The sequence below is a fragment of the Procambarus clarkii genome, unplaced genomic scaffold (genome assembly GCF_040958095.1).
Source record: "Procambarus clarkii isolate CNS0578487 unplaced genomic scaffold, FALCON_Pclarkii_2.0 HiC_scaffold_644, whole genome shotgun sequence".
Lineage (NCBI taxonomy): Eukaryota > Metazoa > Arthropoda > Malacostraca > Decapoda > Cambaridae > Procambarus > Procambarus clarkii.
In genome coordinates, this window is record NW_027189677.1 from 39,071 (window position 1) to 56,178 (window position 17,108).

Genomic DNA, 17,108 nt, shown 5'->3' on the forward strand with positions numbered 1-17,108 from the left:
CATTCATCCACGTTTCGGTAAGTGCAATAATATCTATTTTTTCTGTGCAGACAAGAGCATTTAATTCGTTAATTTTATTTCTTAGACTTCTACTGTTAGTGTAATATACCCTAAGTGAATTGTTATTTTGCGGACCTTCTCTTTCCCTGATCGTTTTGCCAATTCCTTTCTCCCACAAACACATACTTTTATTACCTCCTTCCTCCAAATCAATTCCCATACCTCTATCTACTAACAGTTTAAACCCAAACAAACACCTCTAACCACTTCTTCTAACGAGTTCGCAACAGCAACAACCCCAGCTCTCGATAGATGCACCCCATCACGAGCATACATTTCATTTCTTCCATAGAAGTGTTCCCAGTTGTCTATGAAAGATATTGCATTTGATTTGCAATATCTTTCCAGCCGACAATTGACACCAAGTGCCCTCGATATCCATTCATTTCCCACTCCCTTTCTTGGAAGAATGCCACATATGATCGGGATTCCTCCCTTGCTCCTAACTAACTCTATGGCTGTTTTATACCTCTGAATCAGTTCCTCACTCCTAACTCGACCAACATCATTTCCTCCCACGCTAATGCAAATAATGGGATTGTTCCCATTACCAGCCATAATATCATTCATGTTGTTTATAATATCACCAATGCCAGCTCCGGGATAGCAAACCCTTAACCTGTTCCCCCTATCTCTAGCACAAAACGTTCTATCCAAATACCTTATCTGGGAATCTCCCACAACTAATGTTTGCTTAGGTACTTCCTTTACTTTCTGAGGGGCCTGCGCTTCCTTTCTCTTCGTTGCTTTCCCTTTTGCGCGATCCACAGTCTCTCCACAGCACTCGTCCTCCAAAACGTCAAATGAATTAGAAGTTGCTATGGCGTTTGAAGGCGGCTTTATCAAAGTCTTCTTAAGGCCCCTGTCTTTCACAACTCTCCAAGACGAGGTCCCTTTTCTGCTGGTCTCCTCCTTCGTTACTTCTCGTTGTTCTTTCAGCTGACGCACCTCCTCCCGCAGAAAGTCCAACTCTGTCCTCAGGGCTCCCACTAGAGTCACCAGGTCCTTAACTACAACTTCCATATTGCAATGATAATATATTTTGCCCAAATCCCCACTGCAGTTATCAAAATTCCAGAAATATCGGAAATTTCAATCCTGAGCGTGATTTTTGAGCAGAATTCTGACTGTGCAACAAATTTCAGTTTCAAATTACGACTTTTTATACCGAAAATACGCCAATTACTGAAAAGGCCGATGGGTCATATTTTGCCCAGACCCCCCCCCCCCCCCTGCAGTTTTCAAAATATCTGAAATGTCGGAAATTTGAGACCTGGGCATGATTTTTGAGCCGAGTTCTGACTCTCTGCTGATTTTCTGATTTTCATTTTAAAATTACGACTTTTTATACCGAAAATATGCCAATTACTGAAAACGGCTATGGGTCATATTTTGCACAAATCCCCTGCAGTTTTCCAAATATCTGAAAAATCAGATATTTGACTCCTAAGCGTAATTTTTGAGCCGAAGTCTCACCCTCTGCACCTACATTAATTTTCAAATTTCGAGTTTTAATACCGAAAATATGCAAATTACTGGAAACAACGATGGGTCATATTTTGCCCAAACCCCCCGGCCGTTTTCAAAATATGCGATATGTCAGAAATTTGAATCCTGGAGCGCCATTTTTGAGGCGAATTCTAACTCTGCACCTATTTTCATTTTAAAATTACGACTTTTTATACCGAAAATTCTCCAATTACTGAAAATAGCGATGAGTCATATTTTGCCCAAACATCCCTGCAGATGTCAAAATATCTGAAATGTCGGAAATTTGACTCCTAAGCGTGATTTCTGAGGCGAACTCTGACTCTCTGCGCCTATTTTCATTTTCAAATTTCGAATTTTCATACCGAAATTAAGCAATTATTGTAAACAATAAGGGGATCATATTTTGCCCAAACCCTCCTGCAATTATCAAAATACCTGAAGTGTCGGAAATTTGACTCCTGAGCGTCATTTTTGAGCCGAATTCTGACTCTCTGCACCTATTTTCACTTTAAATTTAGACTTTTTATACCGAAAATATGCCAACTACAGAAAATGGCAATGGGTCATATTTTGTCCAAACCCCCCTGCAGTTTTCAAAATACGATAAATGTCGGTAAATTTGACTTCTGAGCATGATTTTTGGGCCGAATTCTCACTCTGCACCAAATTTCAGTTTCAAATTACGACTTTTTATACCAAAAAATATACCAATTAATGACAACTGCGAAGAGGCATATTTTGCCAAAACCTCCCTGCAGTTTTCAAAATATCTGAAATGTTGGCAATTTGACTCATCAGCGTGATTTTTGAGCCGAATTCTGACTGCACCTATTTTCATTTTCATATTATGATTTTGTTATGCCAAAAATATGCTAATTACCAAAACGGCGATGGGTCATATTTTATTCAAACCCCTCTGCAATTTTCAAAATATCTGAAATGTCGGAAGTTTGAGACCTGAGCATGATTTTTGAGCCGAGCTCCGAATCTGTGCACCTGTTTTCATTTTAAAATTACGACTTTTTATACCGAAATATGCCAATTACTGAAAACGGTGATGAGTACTATTTTGCCCAAATCCCCTGCAATTTCATAATAATTGAAATGTCGAAAGTATGACTCCTGGGCGTAATCTTTGAGCCGAATTCTGACTCTCTGCACCTAATTTCCTTTTCAAATTACGATTTTTTATACCGAAAATATGGCAATTACTGAAAACAGCATTGGGTCACATTTTGCCCCCCCCCCCCCCCTCAGTGAAATGTCGGAAATTTGACTCCTGAGCGTGATTTTTGAGCCGAATTCTGACTCAATGCACCTATTTTTATTTTCAAATTACGACTTTTTTATCTAAAGTTTGCCAATTACTGAAATGGGCGATGGGTTATGTTTTGGCCAAACGGTCTCTGTTGTTTTTCAAATTATCTGAAATGTCGGAAATTTGACTCCTGAGCGTGATTTTTGAGCCGATTTCTGACTCGCTGCACCTATTTTCATTTTTAAATTACGACTTTTTATACCTAAAGTTTGCCAATTACTGAAAACGGCTATGGGTCATATTTTGCCTAAATCCCCTGCAGTTTTCAAAATTTTTGAAATGTCGGAAATATGACTCCTGAGTGTGATATTTGAGCCAAATTCTGACTCTCTGCACCTAATTTCATTTTCATATTATGACTTTTTATACCGAAAATGTGCCAATTACTGAAAACGGCAAAGGGTCATATTTTGCCCCCCCCCAGCAGTTTTCAAAATATCTGAAGTATCGGAAATTTGACTAAGGGTGATTTTTGAGCCGAATTCTGACTCTACACCAAATTTCAGTTTCAAATTAGAACTATTTATACCGAACATATGTCAATTACTGAAATGGCGATGGGTCATATTTTGGCCAAACCTCCATGCAGTTTTCAAAATATCTAAAATGTTGGAAATTCGAATCGTGAGCGTGATTTTTGAGCTGAATTCTGATCTGCACCTATTTTCATTTTCAAATTATGAATTTTTATACCGAAAATATGCCAATTACTAAAAACGGCGATGGGTCATATTTTGCCAAAACCGCCCAACAAATTTCAAAATATCTGAAATATCAGAAATTTGACTCCTAATCGTGATTTTTGAGGCGAATTTTGACCCTCTGCACCTATTTTAATTTTCAAATTTCGACTTTTAATACCGAAAATATGCAAATTACTGAAAACAACGATGGGTCATATTTTGCACAAACTACCCTGCAGTTTTCAAAATATGTGAAATGTCGGAAATTGGAATCCTGAGCGTGATTCTTGAACCGAATTCTGACTCTGCCTCAAATTACAGTTTCAAATTACTACTTTTTATACCGAAAATATGTCAATTACTGAAAACACCGATGGGTCATATTCTGCCCAAACCCTCCTGCAGTATTCAAAATATCTGAAATGTCAAAAATTTGACTCCTAATCGTGATTTTTGAGCCGAATTCTGACTCTCTGCACATATTTCATTTTCAAATTACGAAGTTTTATACTGAAAATATGCAAATTTCTGAAAACTGCGATGGGTCATATTATGCCCAAACCCCCTTGCACTTTTCAAATTATGTGAAATGTCAGAAATTTGAATTTAAAGGGTAATTTTTCAGCCGAATTCTGACTCTGATTTACACTGATTTACACTGAATTCTACACTGATTTACATTTTCAAATTATGACTTTTTATACCGAAAATATTCCAATTACTGAAAACGGTGATGGGTCATATTTTTTCCCAAACCCCCCTGCAGTTTTCAAAATATCTAAAACGTCGGAAATTTGACTCGTAAGCGGGATTTTGGAGCCGAATTCTATCTCTCTGCACCTGTTTTTACTTTCAAACTTACACTTTTTTTACCGAAAATATGCCAATTACTGAAAACAGCAATGGGTCATATCATGACCTACCCCCCCCCCCCTGCAGTTTTCATTAATATCTTAAATGTCGGAAATTTGACTGAGCATGATTTTGAGCCGAGTTCTTAGTTCTGCACCTATTTTCATTTTAAAATTATGATTTTTTTGAATTTAAAGTTTCATTTATCACGAATTTGTAAACTAATTTTTTGTAGCCTAGCATAGGCTTAATTATTTTTGTTGTGAAGACATAACTAAAATGAACTTAGCCTCTTGTGTATTAGTTGTGTATAAAATGCTTTTAAACACTTGGGACCAAATTGGAAAAACAGTTAATCTTCGTTAAGCTACAAGGTTACGGAATGGAAAGTTTGATATTTTTTCCCTTCCAGTAAAATCCTACATCTCGCAAAGTCGATTCGTATCCTGAAGACCGTGGAAGTCGACTATTATGTCCCAGTTATTCAAGTGTTGCATCACCAGATCTCTTCTCAGTGTGCGCTCCCAGAGTTGTACTTGTCGGGGGTTGAGCTTCGGCTTTTTGGTCATGGCTCTCAACTGTCATTATGATGTTGAAGGTGAATAAAGCACTTGCAAGTAACATCGGAGATGTACTGCGTTTATGAGTTTCTATATATTTTTTTATTATTTAATCTAAAAGGCTGTATGGTAGAGAACATTTTGCTCTGAATTGAAATCATTTGGAATAAACCTTTTAGATAGTTTTTTAGATAGCTCTTGTTTCCAAAGAGCTGTATAAATTGACTGCTTCGTATGAAGCATTTCAAACAAGATTTTGAATCTGAAGTATGAGAAATATTTATGCTCATTACGAGTAAAGGTAAAACTGGAAGCATGCTTAATGTTGTAAATTGCCGTCTCCAATATTGTCACCTGGAACACGAGTCGTTTCGCTCAATTTGAGTGAAATAAATCGGTGAGATATTTACTTTTCAAACTGTTGACTCATATGTAATTAAAGGTAATCAATTGGAAAAGAATTCTAATTTAGAGTGGCAAGAATCAAAGGTCTAAACATTTTTTGTCATGGGTCTAAGCTACAGAGGAATAGGCATATATGTGCCAAAGATTTTTATTATTAGGCATGTACCAACCTATTCATGACAGTTCTAGTAGAGTATTTTATAAAAATGAATTCTTTAAACAAAAAATGCAGACTTTTTTAATGATTATTGCGAATTTACTGTTTGCTTATATATTTTGTTTTATACAATACTGTATTGTGTGGGGGTAACATTAAACTTTCATTTCTATTCCTTAAAAGATTTTTAGACTGAAATTGCTGCTCTGAACAGCAAAGATACAATATTTTCATTAAAGCCACGAATACTATTTTTCACTTTAGTGCTAAAATACTTCAAACTGACAGTTGTCAAATTGCCGATCTCCATGTTGCTCATAAACCATTTTTTTTGTAAACAGTTTATGCATAAAAGAAATACTGTGCTTTATGTTGCCAAAAGATTATACATCCAGTACAGTATGTAGAGGAGTAGCTGCAGGATCCAGTAAGTTCAGTAGAACTTCGGTTTCAACTCTTGACCATGTCGTACTTCAGTCGATTGAGGCAGCGTCTGGGATGCTCCCGGACGCAGGTTCGAATCATCGACCTTGTGGATTTGTTCATTTGATGCATCACGCAATTGTGATTGCTGTGTGTAATGTATTGTAGAATAAGGTTTAATAATTTTAGGAGGAAATGTACATGTCAATTGTCATAGATCATTAATAGCCTTTGTATTCGTAATCATCTTATAACTACCAGGCCACATTGACTAAGGGCGGGGGGGGGGGTTGGACACAAAATCAATAACTTTCCCATGGATTCATGTTCTTATATACTCATCAATACTTAGGATTAAAAACAAACTGATATATTTTACTAACCTTTATTTCACAGCAATGAGAACATGTCAATAAGGAACATTTTCAATATAACACATCTTTGATTTATTAAATCCCTGATTTATAGACTAAACATAGTTTTATAAAACATTCTAAATGAATGTAGAATGAAAAAACATTCTAAATGAATGTAGAATGAAAAAACATTCTACATTCCTACAAAATTCTTTGCTATGTAAAACTCATATTTACAGGACAAGTCGCATTTTAACACAAGAAAACTGCACTGCATTCCACAAGTACTTAATGTTTTACAAATTATATGTGCACTCTGAAGAACAAGACTTCATCCTCCCATGTCAATTTATGTTGGTTCTCCAACCAAAGCTTTTTGGCGAAGTGAGAAAATCCTGCATAGATACTCTTCCTCGAGGATACAGGTGAGGACTTGAAAGACTATCCTCACTAGAAGGCATAAATTTCCTAGCAATTCCTTTGCAGCCAACTTAGCAGTGTCCCAAAGTTGGATTCATCTCCATCTTTACTATCAGCTTGTTTCTTGGGAGCTTTCCCACTACGGCTGGATTTTAAGGCTTGCTGAACCAAATCATCATCTCCAATTTCTTCTACAGCTCGTGAATATGCTCCTACTCTCTATGCTCAGAGACTGGCATTTCTTGTCTCTTTGTAGACGACTTTCTGAGAACTTTTTCTTTTTCCTTATTCCTTTCTTTGTCTATTTGATCCTTTATGCTCTACTGCTGCGTCTCGCTGACCATGATTTTGAGTACTTTTCACTATGATCTGAATCAGAGCTGGAACTGCGCTCTCTGTGCTTGGATCTCTGATGCTTCCGGCTAAATCTGTCCCTAGATCTTGAGCGGGAATAAGTAGGACTGCGATGACGCCTGTGGCGCTCTCGATCTCGACTTGATGAGTGGGACCTCCGAGTGGGCGATGGACAACGAGAACACCTGCTTGACAGAGGACTGGGTGATGAACAGCGAGAACGCCTGCGTGCCAGAGGACTGGGTGATGGACAGCGAGAACGGCTGCGTGACAGAGGACTAGGTGATGAACAGCAAGAACGCCTGCATGGCAGAGGACTGGGCGATGGACAACGAGAACGCCTGCTTGACAGAGGACTGGGTGATGAACAGCGAGAACGCCTGCGTGCCAGAGGACTGGGTGATGGACAGCGAGAACGGCTGCGTGACAGAGGACTAGGTGATGAACAGCAAGAACGCCTGCATGGCAGAGGACTGGGCGATGGACAACGAGAACGCCTGCTTGACAGAGGACTGGCTGATGAACAGCGAGAACGCCTGCATGCCAGAGGACTGGGTGATGGACAGCGAGAACGGCTGCGTGACAGAGGACTGGGTGATGAACAGCAAGAACGCCTGCATGGCAGAGGACTGGGCGATAGACAACGAGAACGCCTGCATGGCAGAGGACTGGGCGATAGACAACGAAAACGCCTGCGTGGCAGGGACTGGGAGATGGACAACGAGAACGCCCGCCTGACAGAGGGCTGCGATGGACAACGAGAACACCTGTCTGACAGAGGGCTGGGCGATGGACAACGAGAACACCTGTCTGACAGAGGGCTGGGCGATGGACAACGAGAACGCCTGTTTGACAGAGGGCTGGGCGATGGACAACGAGAACGCCTGTCTGACAGAGGGCTGGGCGATGGACAACGAGAACGCCTGTCTGACAGAGGGCTGAGCGATGGACAACGAGAACGCCTGTCTGACAGAGGGCTGGGCGAACGGCTTAATGACCGACTAGAGGAACGTCTTCTGTGTGTCCGTGACTTTTTATGGTGACGATGACGACTTCTGGAACTAGTACTGCTGCTACTCCGAGACCTATTTCTCCGTTTCCTTTTGCTGGTCCCTCACTGCTTGAATCTATCGAGTAACGGCCCATGTTTGCAATATTATCTACAATTATACGTGCAGTTGTAGGGGATTTCTTCTTAATTTACGTACTGTATGGCTCCTTCATACAGTTCCCGCAGTACACACGGCACGCCGCTGAAACCTTTGTTATTCGAATTAATGAACAGTTTTTCTTCATCCAATAGCAGTGCGAGTGGATGCGTTAACCAATAAGACAGTCCGGTGTAGCTAATAAGATGAAGATGTTTAGTCTAGGAATGTCTCTAAGGAAGTGGCTCAACAGTGATGATTGAAGGTATGGCCATCCAAGAGGTGGCTGGGCATAAATAAACCATAACAGCACCTCACTACTAATTCTTCTTCCTCTTGATAGTTGGTGCAGTTTGTAACACCACACCTCTAAACTGTTATTCGGGAAGTGCTTTGATTTTTTGAGACGCGTTAAGATAAGCCTAAAAATTATACATATATATTTTGTAATATCATAAAGGCTACTTAAGCGTTGTCGGGTGCAACATCGATGTTTTCGAATATAAGTATTAAAGGTATATTTTCTATCCATGACATTGGTCAAGCATAACAACATATGAATAAAGGTAACTTAAGAAGGCCTATTGGCCCATACTAGGCAGCTTCTATTTATAACCACCCAATACCACTTATATACATGTCCAACCCACGCTTAAAAAAATCAAGGGACTCCCCCTCCACCACGCATGTGGCAAATGGTTCCACAAATCAACAATCTTATTACCGAACCAGTATTTACCCAGGTCTTTCCGAAATCTAAACTTATTCAGTATATACCCATTGTTTCGTATTCTGTCCTTTGTTGATACTTTTAATACTCTATTAATATCCCCTTTGTTATGTCCATTCATCCACTTGTAAACCTCTATCATGTCACCCCTAACTCTTCGCGTTTCCAGTGAATGAACGTTAAGCTATGTTAATCTCTCTCCATATGAAAGATTTCTAATTTGTGGAATGAACTTTGCCATCCTTCGCTGGATACGTTCAAGTGAATCACAACTCGTCGATAAATAAATCCCAGTGTTCTATTTGCATTATTACGAACATTCTTGCATTGATCCTTTGGTTTTAAATTCTTACTAATCATAACTCACAGATCCCTTTCACAATTCGATTTCGTAATCTCAACACCATCTAGCTTGTACCCTGTAACTCTTATCATTATTAAATCGATAATCGCAAATACCATTCGTCTTCATCTTGAAAAACATAAAAAACATACGAGGCAGCTCCTATCTATAACCACCCAATCCCACTCATATACTTGTCCAACCCGTGCTTGAAACAATCGAGGGACCCCACCTCCACCGCGTTACGTGGCAGTTGGTTCCACAAATCAACAACCCTATTACTGAACCAGTATTTACCCAAGTCTTTATTAAATCTAAACTTATCCAATTTATACCCATTGTTTCGTGTTCTGTCTTGTGTTGATATTTTACCCTATAATATCCCCTTGTGTTATTATATCCACTTGTAAACCTCTATCATGTCACCCCTAACTCTTCGCCTTCTCAGTCAATGCAACTTAAGCTTTGTTAATCTTTCTTCATATGAAAGATTTCTAATTTGGGGAACTAACTTAGTCATCCTATGTTGGACACGTTCAAGTGAATTTATATCCATTCTATAATACGGCGACCAAAACTGAACTGCATAATCTAAATGGGGCCTAACCAGAGCAAGATATAGCTTAAGAACCACACCAGGTGTCTTGATACTAACGCTTCGATTAATAAATCCCAGTGTCCTATTCGCCTTATTACGAACATTCATGCATTGATCCTTTTGTTTTAAATTCCTACTAATCGTAACTCCCAGATCCCTTTCGCAATCCGACTTCGCAATAACAACACCATCTAGCTCGTATCTTGTAACTCTATCATCATTACCTAGCCTCAGAACTTTACATTTATCAGCGTTAAACTGCATTTGCCAATCCTTTGACCATTTCAAAACCCTATCTAGATCAACTTGAAGTGATAATGAGTCCTCCTCCGAAATAATTTCCCTACCGATTTTCGTATCATCGGCAAATTTGCAAATGTTGCTACTCAAACGTGAATCTAAATCATTTATATATATTATAAACAATAGAGGTCCCAGGACAGAGCCCTGAGGTACTCCACTAACAACATTATCCCACTCTGACTTAACCCCATTTATACTAACTCTCTGTTTCCTTTGGAATAGCCATGCCCTAATCCAACTTAATATAGCACCCCCAATACCATGAGCTTCTATTTTTTTAATTAGTCTTTCATGTGGCACTGTATCAAAAGCTTTGCTAAAGTCAAGATTAACAACATCACAATTCTAACCACTATCAACTGCCTCAACTATGCTGGAATAAAAAGTTAGCAAATTTGTTAAACATGGACGGCCATTTGTAAAACCATGTTGCGGCTCATTTATTAATTTATGTTTTTCAAGATGGAGACGAATTGTATTTGCAATTATTGATTCAAGTAACTTTCCCTCAATAGACGTTAGGCTAATTGGCCGATAATTTAACGCAAGTGATCTATCTCCTTTCTTAAAAATTGGTACCACATTAGCTACCTTCCATGACTCTGGCACTCTGCCTGTCTCTATTGATTTATTAAATATGGTAGACAGTGGCTCGGAAAGCCCCTCTTTGCATTCTTTAAGCACCCTGGCAAACACTTCATCCGGCCCTGGGGATTTGTTTGGTGTTAGTTTTTCTAATTGTTTAATTACATCCTCCCTGGTAACTGCTAAACTAGTCAACCTTTCCTCATCCCCACCCACATAGACTTGTTCCGCTGAAGGCATATTGTTAAGTTCTTCTTTAGTAAATACAGATATAAAATATTTGGTAAAAATACTACTCATCTCCTTGTCATTATCCGTTATTTGACCTGTCTCAGATTTTAATGGACCTATCCTTTCCCTAGTCTTAGTTCGATATAACTGAAAAAACCCTTTAGGATTTGACTTTGCTTGCTCTGCTATGCGAACTTCATAGTTTCTTTTTGCTTTCCTAATCTCTTTTTTAACATTTCTAACCAGTTGTATGAATTCCTGTTCTAAACTGACTTCCCCATTCTTAATCCTTTTGTACCAAGCTCTCTTTTTACCTATAAGGTTCTTTAAATTATTTGTTATCCACTTTGGGTCATTTGTATTCCATCTATTCAATTTGTATGGTATACTACGTTCCTGTGCTTTGTTTAGAATATTCTTAAATAAGTTATATATTAAATCCACATCGAAATCCCCTTTTACGTCACCTATCGCTGGGTTCATGTCTCGCTCTAAGACCGGCCCACACCCCATACCCAAGACTTTCCAGTCTATTTGACCCAAAAAATTTCTTAGGCTATTAAAATCAGCTTTTCGAAAATCTGGCACTTTAACAGAATTTTCTCCTACAGGTCTATTCCATTCTATGCTAAATCTGATTACTTTGTGATCACTGTTCCCTAGCTCACTCCCTATTTCGATGTCATTAATTTGTGCTTCCCTGTTAGTTAACACTAAATCTAAAATATTATTTTCCCGCGTTGGTTCCTTAATGTGTTCCGTAAGAAAGCAATCGTCAATTAATTCTAGAACATCTTCTGCTTCACTATTCCCTGTTTTGCTCACCCAGTTTATTTCACTAAAATTAAAGTCACCCATGACATAAGTACTGTTATATCTAGATGCTCTAGATATTTCATCCCATAGATGCTCTGCTTCCATTCTGTCTAAATTTGGTGGCCTATATATAACTTCTATTATAATATTATTTGCTTTTTCGTATAATTCTATGCAAATAGTTTATGTGTGTGGCTCAGTTTTGATTCCCTCTTTGAGACTACATTTCAAATTGTCCCTAACATATATGGCTACTCCCCCTCCTCGTCTAATATATCTATCCGTGTGAAATAGTTTAAATCCATTTATTTGATATTCAGCTAATAGTTCTCTATTTTCTACATTCAACCACGTTTCGGTAAGTGCAATAATATCTATTTTTTCTGTGCAGACAAGAGCATTTAATTCGTTAATTTTATTTCTTAGACTTCTACTGTTAGTGTAATATACCCTAAGTGAATTGTTATTTTGAGGCCTTTCTCTTTCCCTGATCATTTTGCCAATTCCTTTCTCCCACAAACACATACTTTTATTACCTCCTTCCTCCAAATAAATTCCCATACCGCTATCTACTAACAGTTTAAACCCAAACAAACACCTCTAACCACTTCTTCCAACGAGTTCGCAACAGCAACAACCCCAGCTCGATAGATGCACCCCATCACGAGCATACATTTCATTTCTTCCATAGAAGTGTTCCCAGTTGTCTATGAAAGATATTGCATTTGATTTGCAATATCTTTTCCAGCCGGCAATTGACACCAAGTGCCCTCGACATCCATTCATTTCCCACTCCCTTTCTTGGAATCATTTCCCTTTTATTCATGTGGCACTGTATCAAAAGCTTTGCTAAAGTCAAGGTACACAACATCGCAATCCTTACCACTATCAACTGCCTCAACAATGCTAGAATAAAATGATAAGAAATTTGTTAAACATGAACGGCCATATATAAAACCATGTTACGACTCAATTATTAATTTATGTTTTTCAAGATGAAGACGAATTTTATTTGCTATTATAGATTCGAGTAACTTTCCCACAATAGACGTTAGGCTAATTGGTCGATAGTTAGACGCAAGTGATCTATCTCCTTTCTTAAAAACTGGTATCACATTAGCAACTTTCCAAAACTCTGGCACTCTGCCTGACTCTATTGATTTATTAAATATGGTTGACATTGGGTCACAAAGCTCCTCTTTGCATTCTTTAAGCACCCTGGCAATCACTTCATCCGGCCCTGGGGATTTGTTTGGTTTGAGTTTTTCTATTTGTTTAAGAACATCCTCCCTGGTAACTGCTAAACTTGTCAACCTGTCCTCATCCCCACCCCACATAGACTTGTTCAGCTGAAGGCATATTGTTAAGTTCCTCTTCAGTAAATACAGATACAAAATATTTATTAAAAATACTACTCATCTCTTCATCACTATCTGTTATTTGACCTCTCTCAGTTTTTAATTCATACAACTGGATAGAAATGTTAAAAAAGATTAGGAAAGCAAAAAGAAACTATGAAGTTCGCATAGCAGAGCAAGCAAAGTCAAATCCTAAAGGTTTTTGTTCAGTTATATCGAACTAAGACTAGGGAAAGGATAGGTCCATTAAAATCTGAGACAGGTCAAATAACGGATAATGACAAGGAGATGAGTAGTATTTTTAACAAATATTTTATATCTGTATTTACTAAAGAAGAACTTAACAATATGCCTTCAGCTAAACAAGTCTATGTGGGTGGGGATGAGGACAGGTTGACTAGTTTAGCAGTTACCAGGGAGGATGTAATTAAACAATTAGAAAAACTAAAACCAAACAAAGCCCCAGAGCCGGATGAATTGTTTGCCAGGGTGCTTAAAGAATGCAAAGAGGAGCTTTCCGAGCCACTGTCTACCGTATTTATTAAATCAATAGAGTCAGGCAGAGTGCCAGAGTCATGGAAGGTAGCTAATGTTGTACCAATTTTTAAGAAAGGAGATAGATCTCTTGCGTCAAACTATTTGAATCAGTCAGGTGCTGTCACAGTGAGAGGTTGTGTTAGCTGGAGCTCTGGAGTAACATTATTATTGCAATAATGGAAGGATTAGTAAATGATTTGGTGAGTTTGGTTGGAGCTCTGAGAGCAGAGATGGATTCCCTGCGGGAGGAGGTACGACAGCTGAGACTTCGAGAGGAAACGAAGGAGGAGACCAGTGTTGACGAGACCTCATCGTGGAGAGTAGTGAAAGACAGGGGTCTTAAGAAGACCTTGACAAGGCCGCCTACAGACGCCCTAAGGACGGCAAATTCATTTGCCGTGTTGGAGGACGAGTGCTGTAGTGCTCCTGCAGCGAGGAAATCAGCGAGGAACGGCGGAGCGCAGGCCCCTCAGGCTGCTCAGAAAGTTAGGGCGGTACGGAAGCGAATTTTGGTTGTGGGAGATTCCCAGGTTAGGTATTTAGACAGAACGTTTTGTGCCAGAGATTGGGGAACAGATTAAGGGTTTGCTATCCAGGAGCTGGAATTGGAGATATTGTTGAAAACATGAATGATATTATGACGGGAATTGGGAACAAACCCATTATTTGTATTAGTGCAGGGGGTAATGAAGTTGGGCGAGTTAGGAGTGAGGAACTAATACAGAGATTTAGGACAGCCATTGAATTAGTTAGGAGCAAGGGAGGAATCCTGATACTATGTGGCATTCTTCCAAGAAAGGGAGTGGGAAATGAATGGATGTCGAGGGCACTTGGTGTCAATTGCCGGCTGGAAAGATATTGCAAATCAAATGCAATATCTTTCATAGACAACTGGGAACGCTTCTATGGAAGAAATGAAATGTATGCTCGTGATGGGGTGCATCTATCGAGGGCTGGGGTTGTTGCTGTTGCGAACTCGTTGGAACCAGTGGTTAGAGGTGTTTGTTTGGGTTTAAACTGTTAGTAGATAGTGGTATGGGAATTGATTTGGAGGAAGGAGGTAATAAAAGTATGTGTTCGTGGGAGAAAAGAATTGGCAAAATGATCAGGGAAAGAAAAGGGCCTCAAAATAACAATTCACTTAGGATATATTACACTAACAGTAGAAGTCTAAGAAATAAAATTAATGAATTAAATGCTCTTGTCTGCACAGAAAAAATAGATATTATTGCACTTACCGAAACGTGGATGAACGTGGAAAATAGAGAACTATTAGCTGAATATCAGATAAATGGATTTAAACTATTTCACACAGATAGATATATTAGACGAGGAGGGGGAGTAGCCATATATGTTAGGGACAATTTGAAATGTAGTCTCAAAGAGGGAATCAAAACTGAGCCACACACAGAAACTATTTGGATAGAATTAAACGAAAAAGCAAATAATATTATAATAGGAGGTTATATATAGGCCACCAAATTTAGACAGAATGGAAGCAAAGCATCTATTGAATGAAATATCTAGAGCCTCTAGATCTAACAGTATTTATGTCATGGGTGACTTTAATTTTAGTTGAATAAACTGGGTGAACAAAACAGGGAATAGTGAAGCAGAAGATTTTCTAGAATTAATTGACGATTGCTTTCTTAAGCAACACATTAAGGAACCAACGCGGGAAAATAATATTTTAGATTTAGTGTTAACTAACAGGGAAACACAAATTAATGACATCGAAATAGGGAGTGAGCTAGGGAACAGTGATCGCAAAGAAATCAGATTTAGCATAGAATGGAATAGACCTGTAGGAGAAAATTCTGTTAAAGTGCCAGATTTTCGAAAAGCTGATTTTAATAGCCTATGAAATTTTTTGGGTCAAATAGATTGGAAACTCTTGGGTATGGGGTGTGGGCCGGTCTTAGAGCGAGACATGAACCCAGCGATAGGTGACGTAAAAGGGGATTTCGATGTGGATTTAATATATAACTTATTTAAGAATATTCTAAACAAAGCACAGGAACGTAGTATACCATACAAATTGAATAGGTCGAATACTAATGACTCAAAGTGGATAACAAATAATTTAAAGAATCTTATAGGTAAAAAGAGAGCTTGGTACAAAAGGATTAAGAATGGGGAAGTCAGGTTAGAACAGGAATTCATACAACTGGTTAGAAATGTTAAAAAAGAGATTAGGAAAGCAAAAAGAAACTATGAAGTTCGCATAGCAGAGCAAGCAAAGTCAAATCCTTAAGTTTTTTTTTAGTTATATCGAACTGAGACTAGGGAAAGGATAGGTCCATTAAAATCTGAGACAGGTCAAATAACGGATAATGACAAGGAGATGAGTAGTACTTTTAACAAATATTTTATATCTGTATTTACTAAAGAAGAACTTAACAATATGCCTTCAGCGGAACAAGTCTATGTGGGTGGGGATGAGGAAAGGTTGACTAGTTTAGCAGTTACCAGGGAGGATGTAATTAAACAATTAGAAAAACTAATATCAAACAAATCCCCCGGGCTGGATGAAGTGTTTGCCAGGGTGCTTAAAGAATGCAAAGAGGAGCTTTCCGAGCCACTGTCTACCATATTTATTAAATCAATAGAGTCAGGCAGAGCGCCAGAGTCATGGAAGGTATCTAATGTGATACCAGTTTTTAAGAAAGGAGATTGATCACTTTCGTCTAACTATCGACCAATTAGCCTAACGTCTATTGTGGGAAAGTTACTCGAATCTATAATAGCAAATAAAATTCGTCTTCATCTTGAAAAACATAAATTAATAATTGAGTCGCAACATGGTTTTATAAATGGCCGTTCATGTTTAACAAATTTGTATCTTTTTATTCTAGCATTGTTGAGGCAGTAGATAGTGGTAAGGATTGCGATGTTGTGTACCTTGACTTTAGCAAAGCTTTTGATACAGTGCCACATGAAAGACTGATTAAAAAGTTAGAGTCTCATGGTATTGGGGGTGCTATATTAAGCTGGATTAGGGCATGGCTACACCAAAGGAAACAGAGAGTTAGTATAAATGGAGTCAAGTCAGAGTGGGAAAATGTTGTAAGTGGGGTGCCTCAGGGCTCTGTCCTGGGACCTCTGTTGTTTATAATATATAAAATGATTTAGATTCAGGTTTGAGTAGCAACATTTGCAAATTTGCCGATGATACGAAAATCGGTAGGGAAATTAATTCGGAGGAGGACTCACTATCACTTCAAGTTGATCTAGATAGGGTTTTGAAATGGTCGAAGGATTGGCAGATGCAGTTTAATGCTGATAAATGTAAAGTTCTGAGGTTAGGTAATGATGATAGGGTTACAAGATACGAGCTAGATGGTGTTGAGATTGCGAAGTCGAATTGCGAAAGGGATCTG

The 17,108-nt window shown here is 38.5% G+C and overlaps 1 protein-coding gene across 1 annotated transcript in view; it reads left to right on the forward strand.

Moving 5' to 3' along the window:
• Positions 1-8,122, forward strand: part of LOC138361708 (trichohyalin-like) — a gene marked incomplete at its 5' end in the record, with an annotated part of 29,974 nt that extends 21,852 nt beyond the window's left edge. The window contains 2 exons of the mRNA XM_069320896.1: positions 6,545-6,730; positions 7,276-8,122. Of these exons, the coding sequence (XP_069176997.1) occupies positions 6,545-6,730; positions 7,276-8,122 (1,033 nt within the window). The remainder of the gene's footprint in view (positions 1-6,544; positions 6,731-7,275) is intronic.
• Between the last annotated feature and the right edge of the window lie 8,986 nt (positions 8,123-17,108).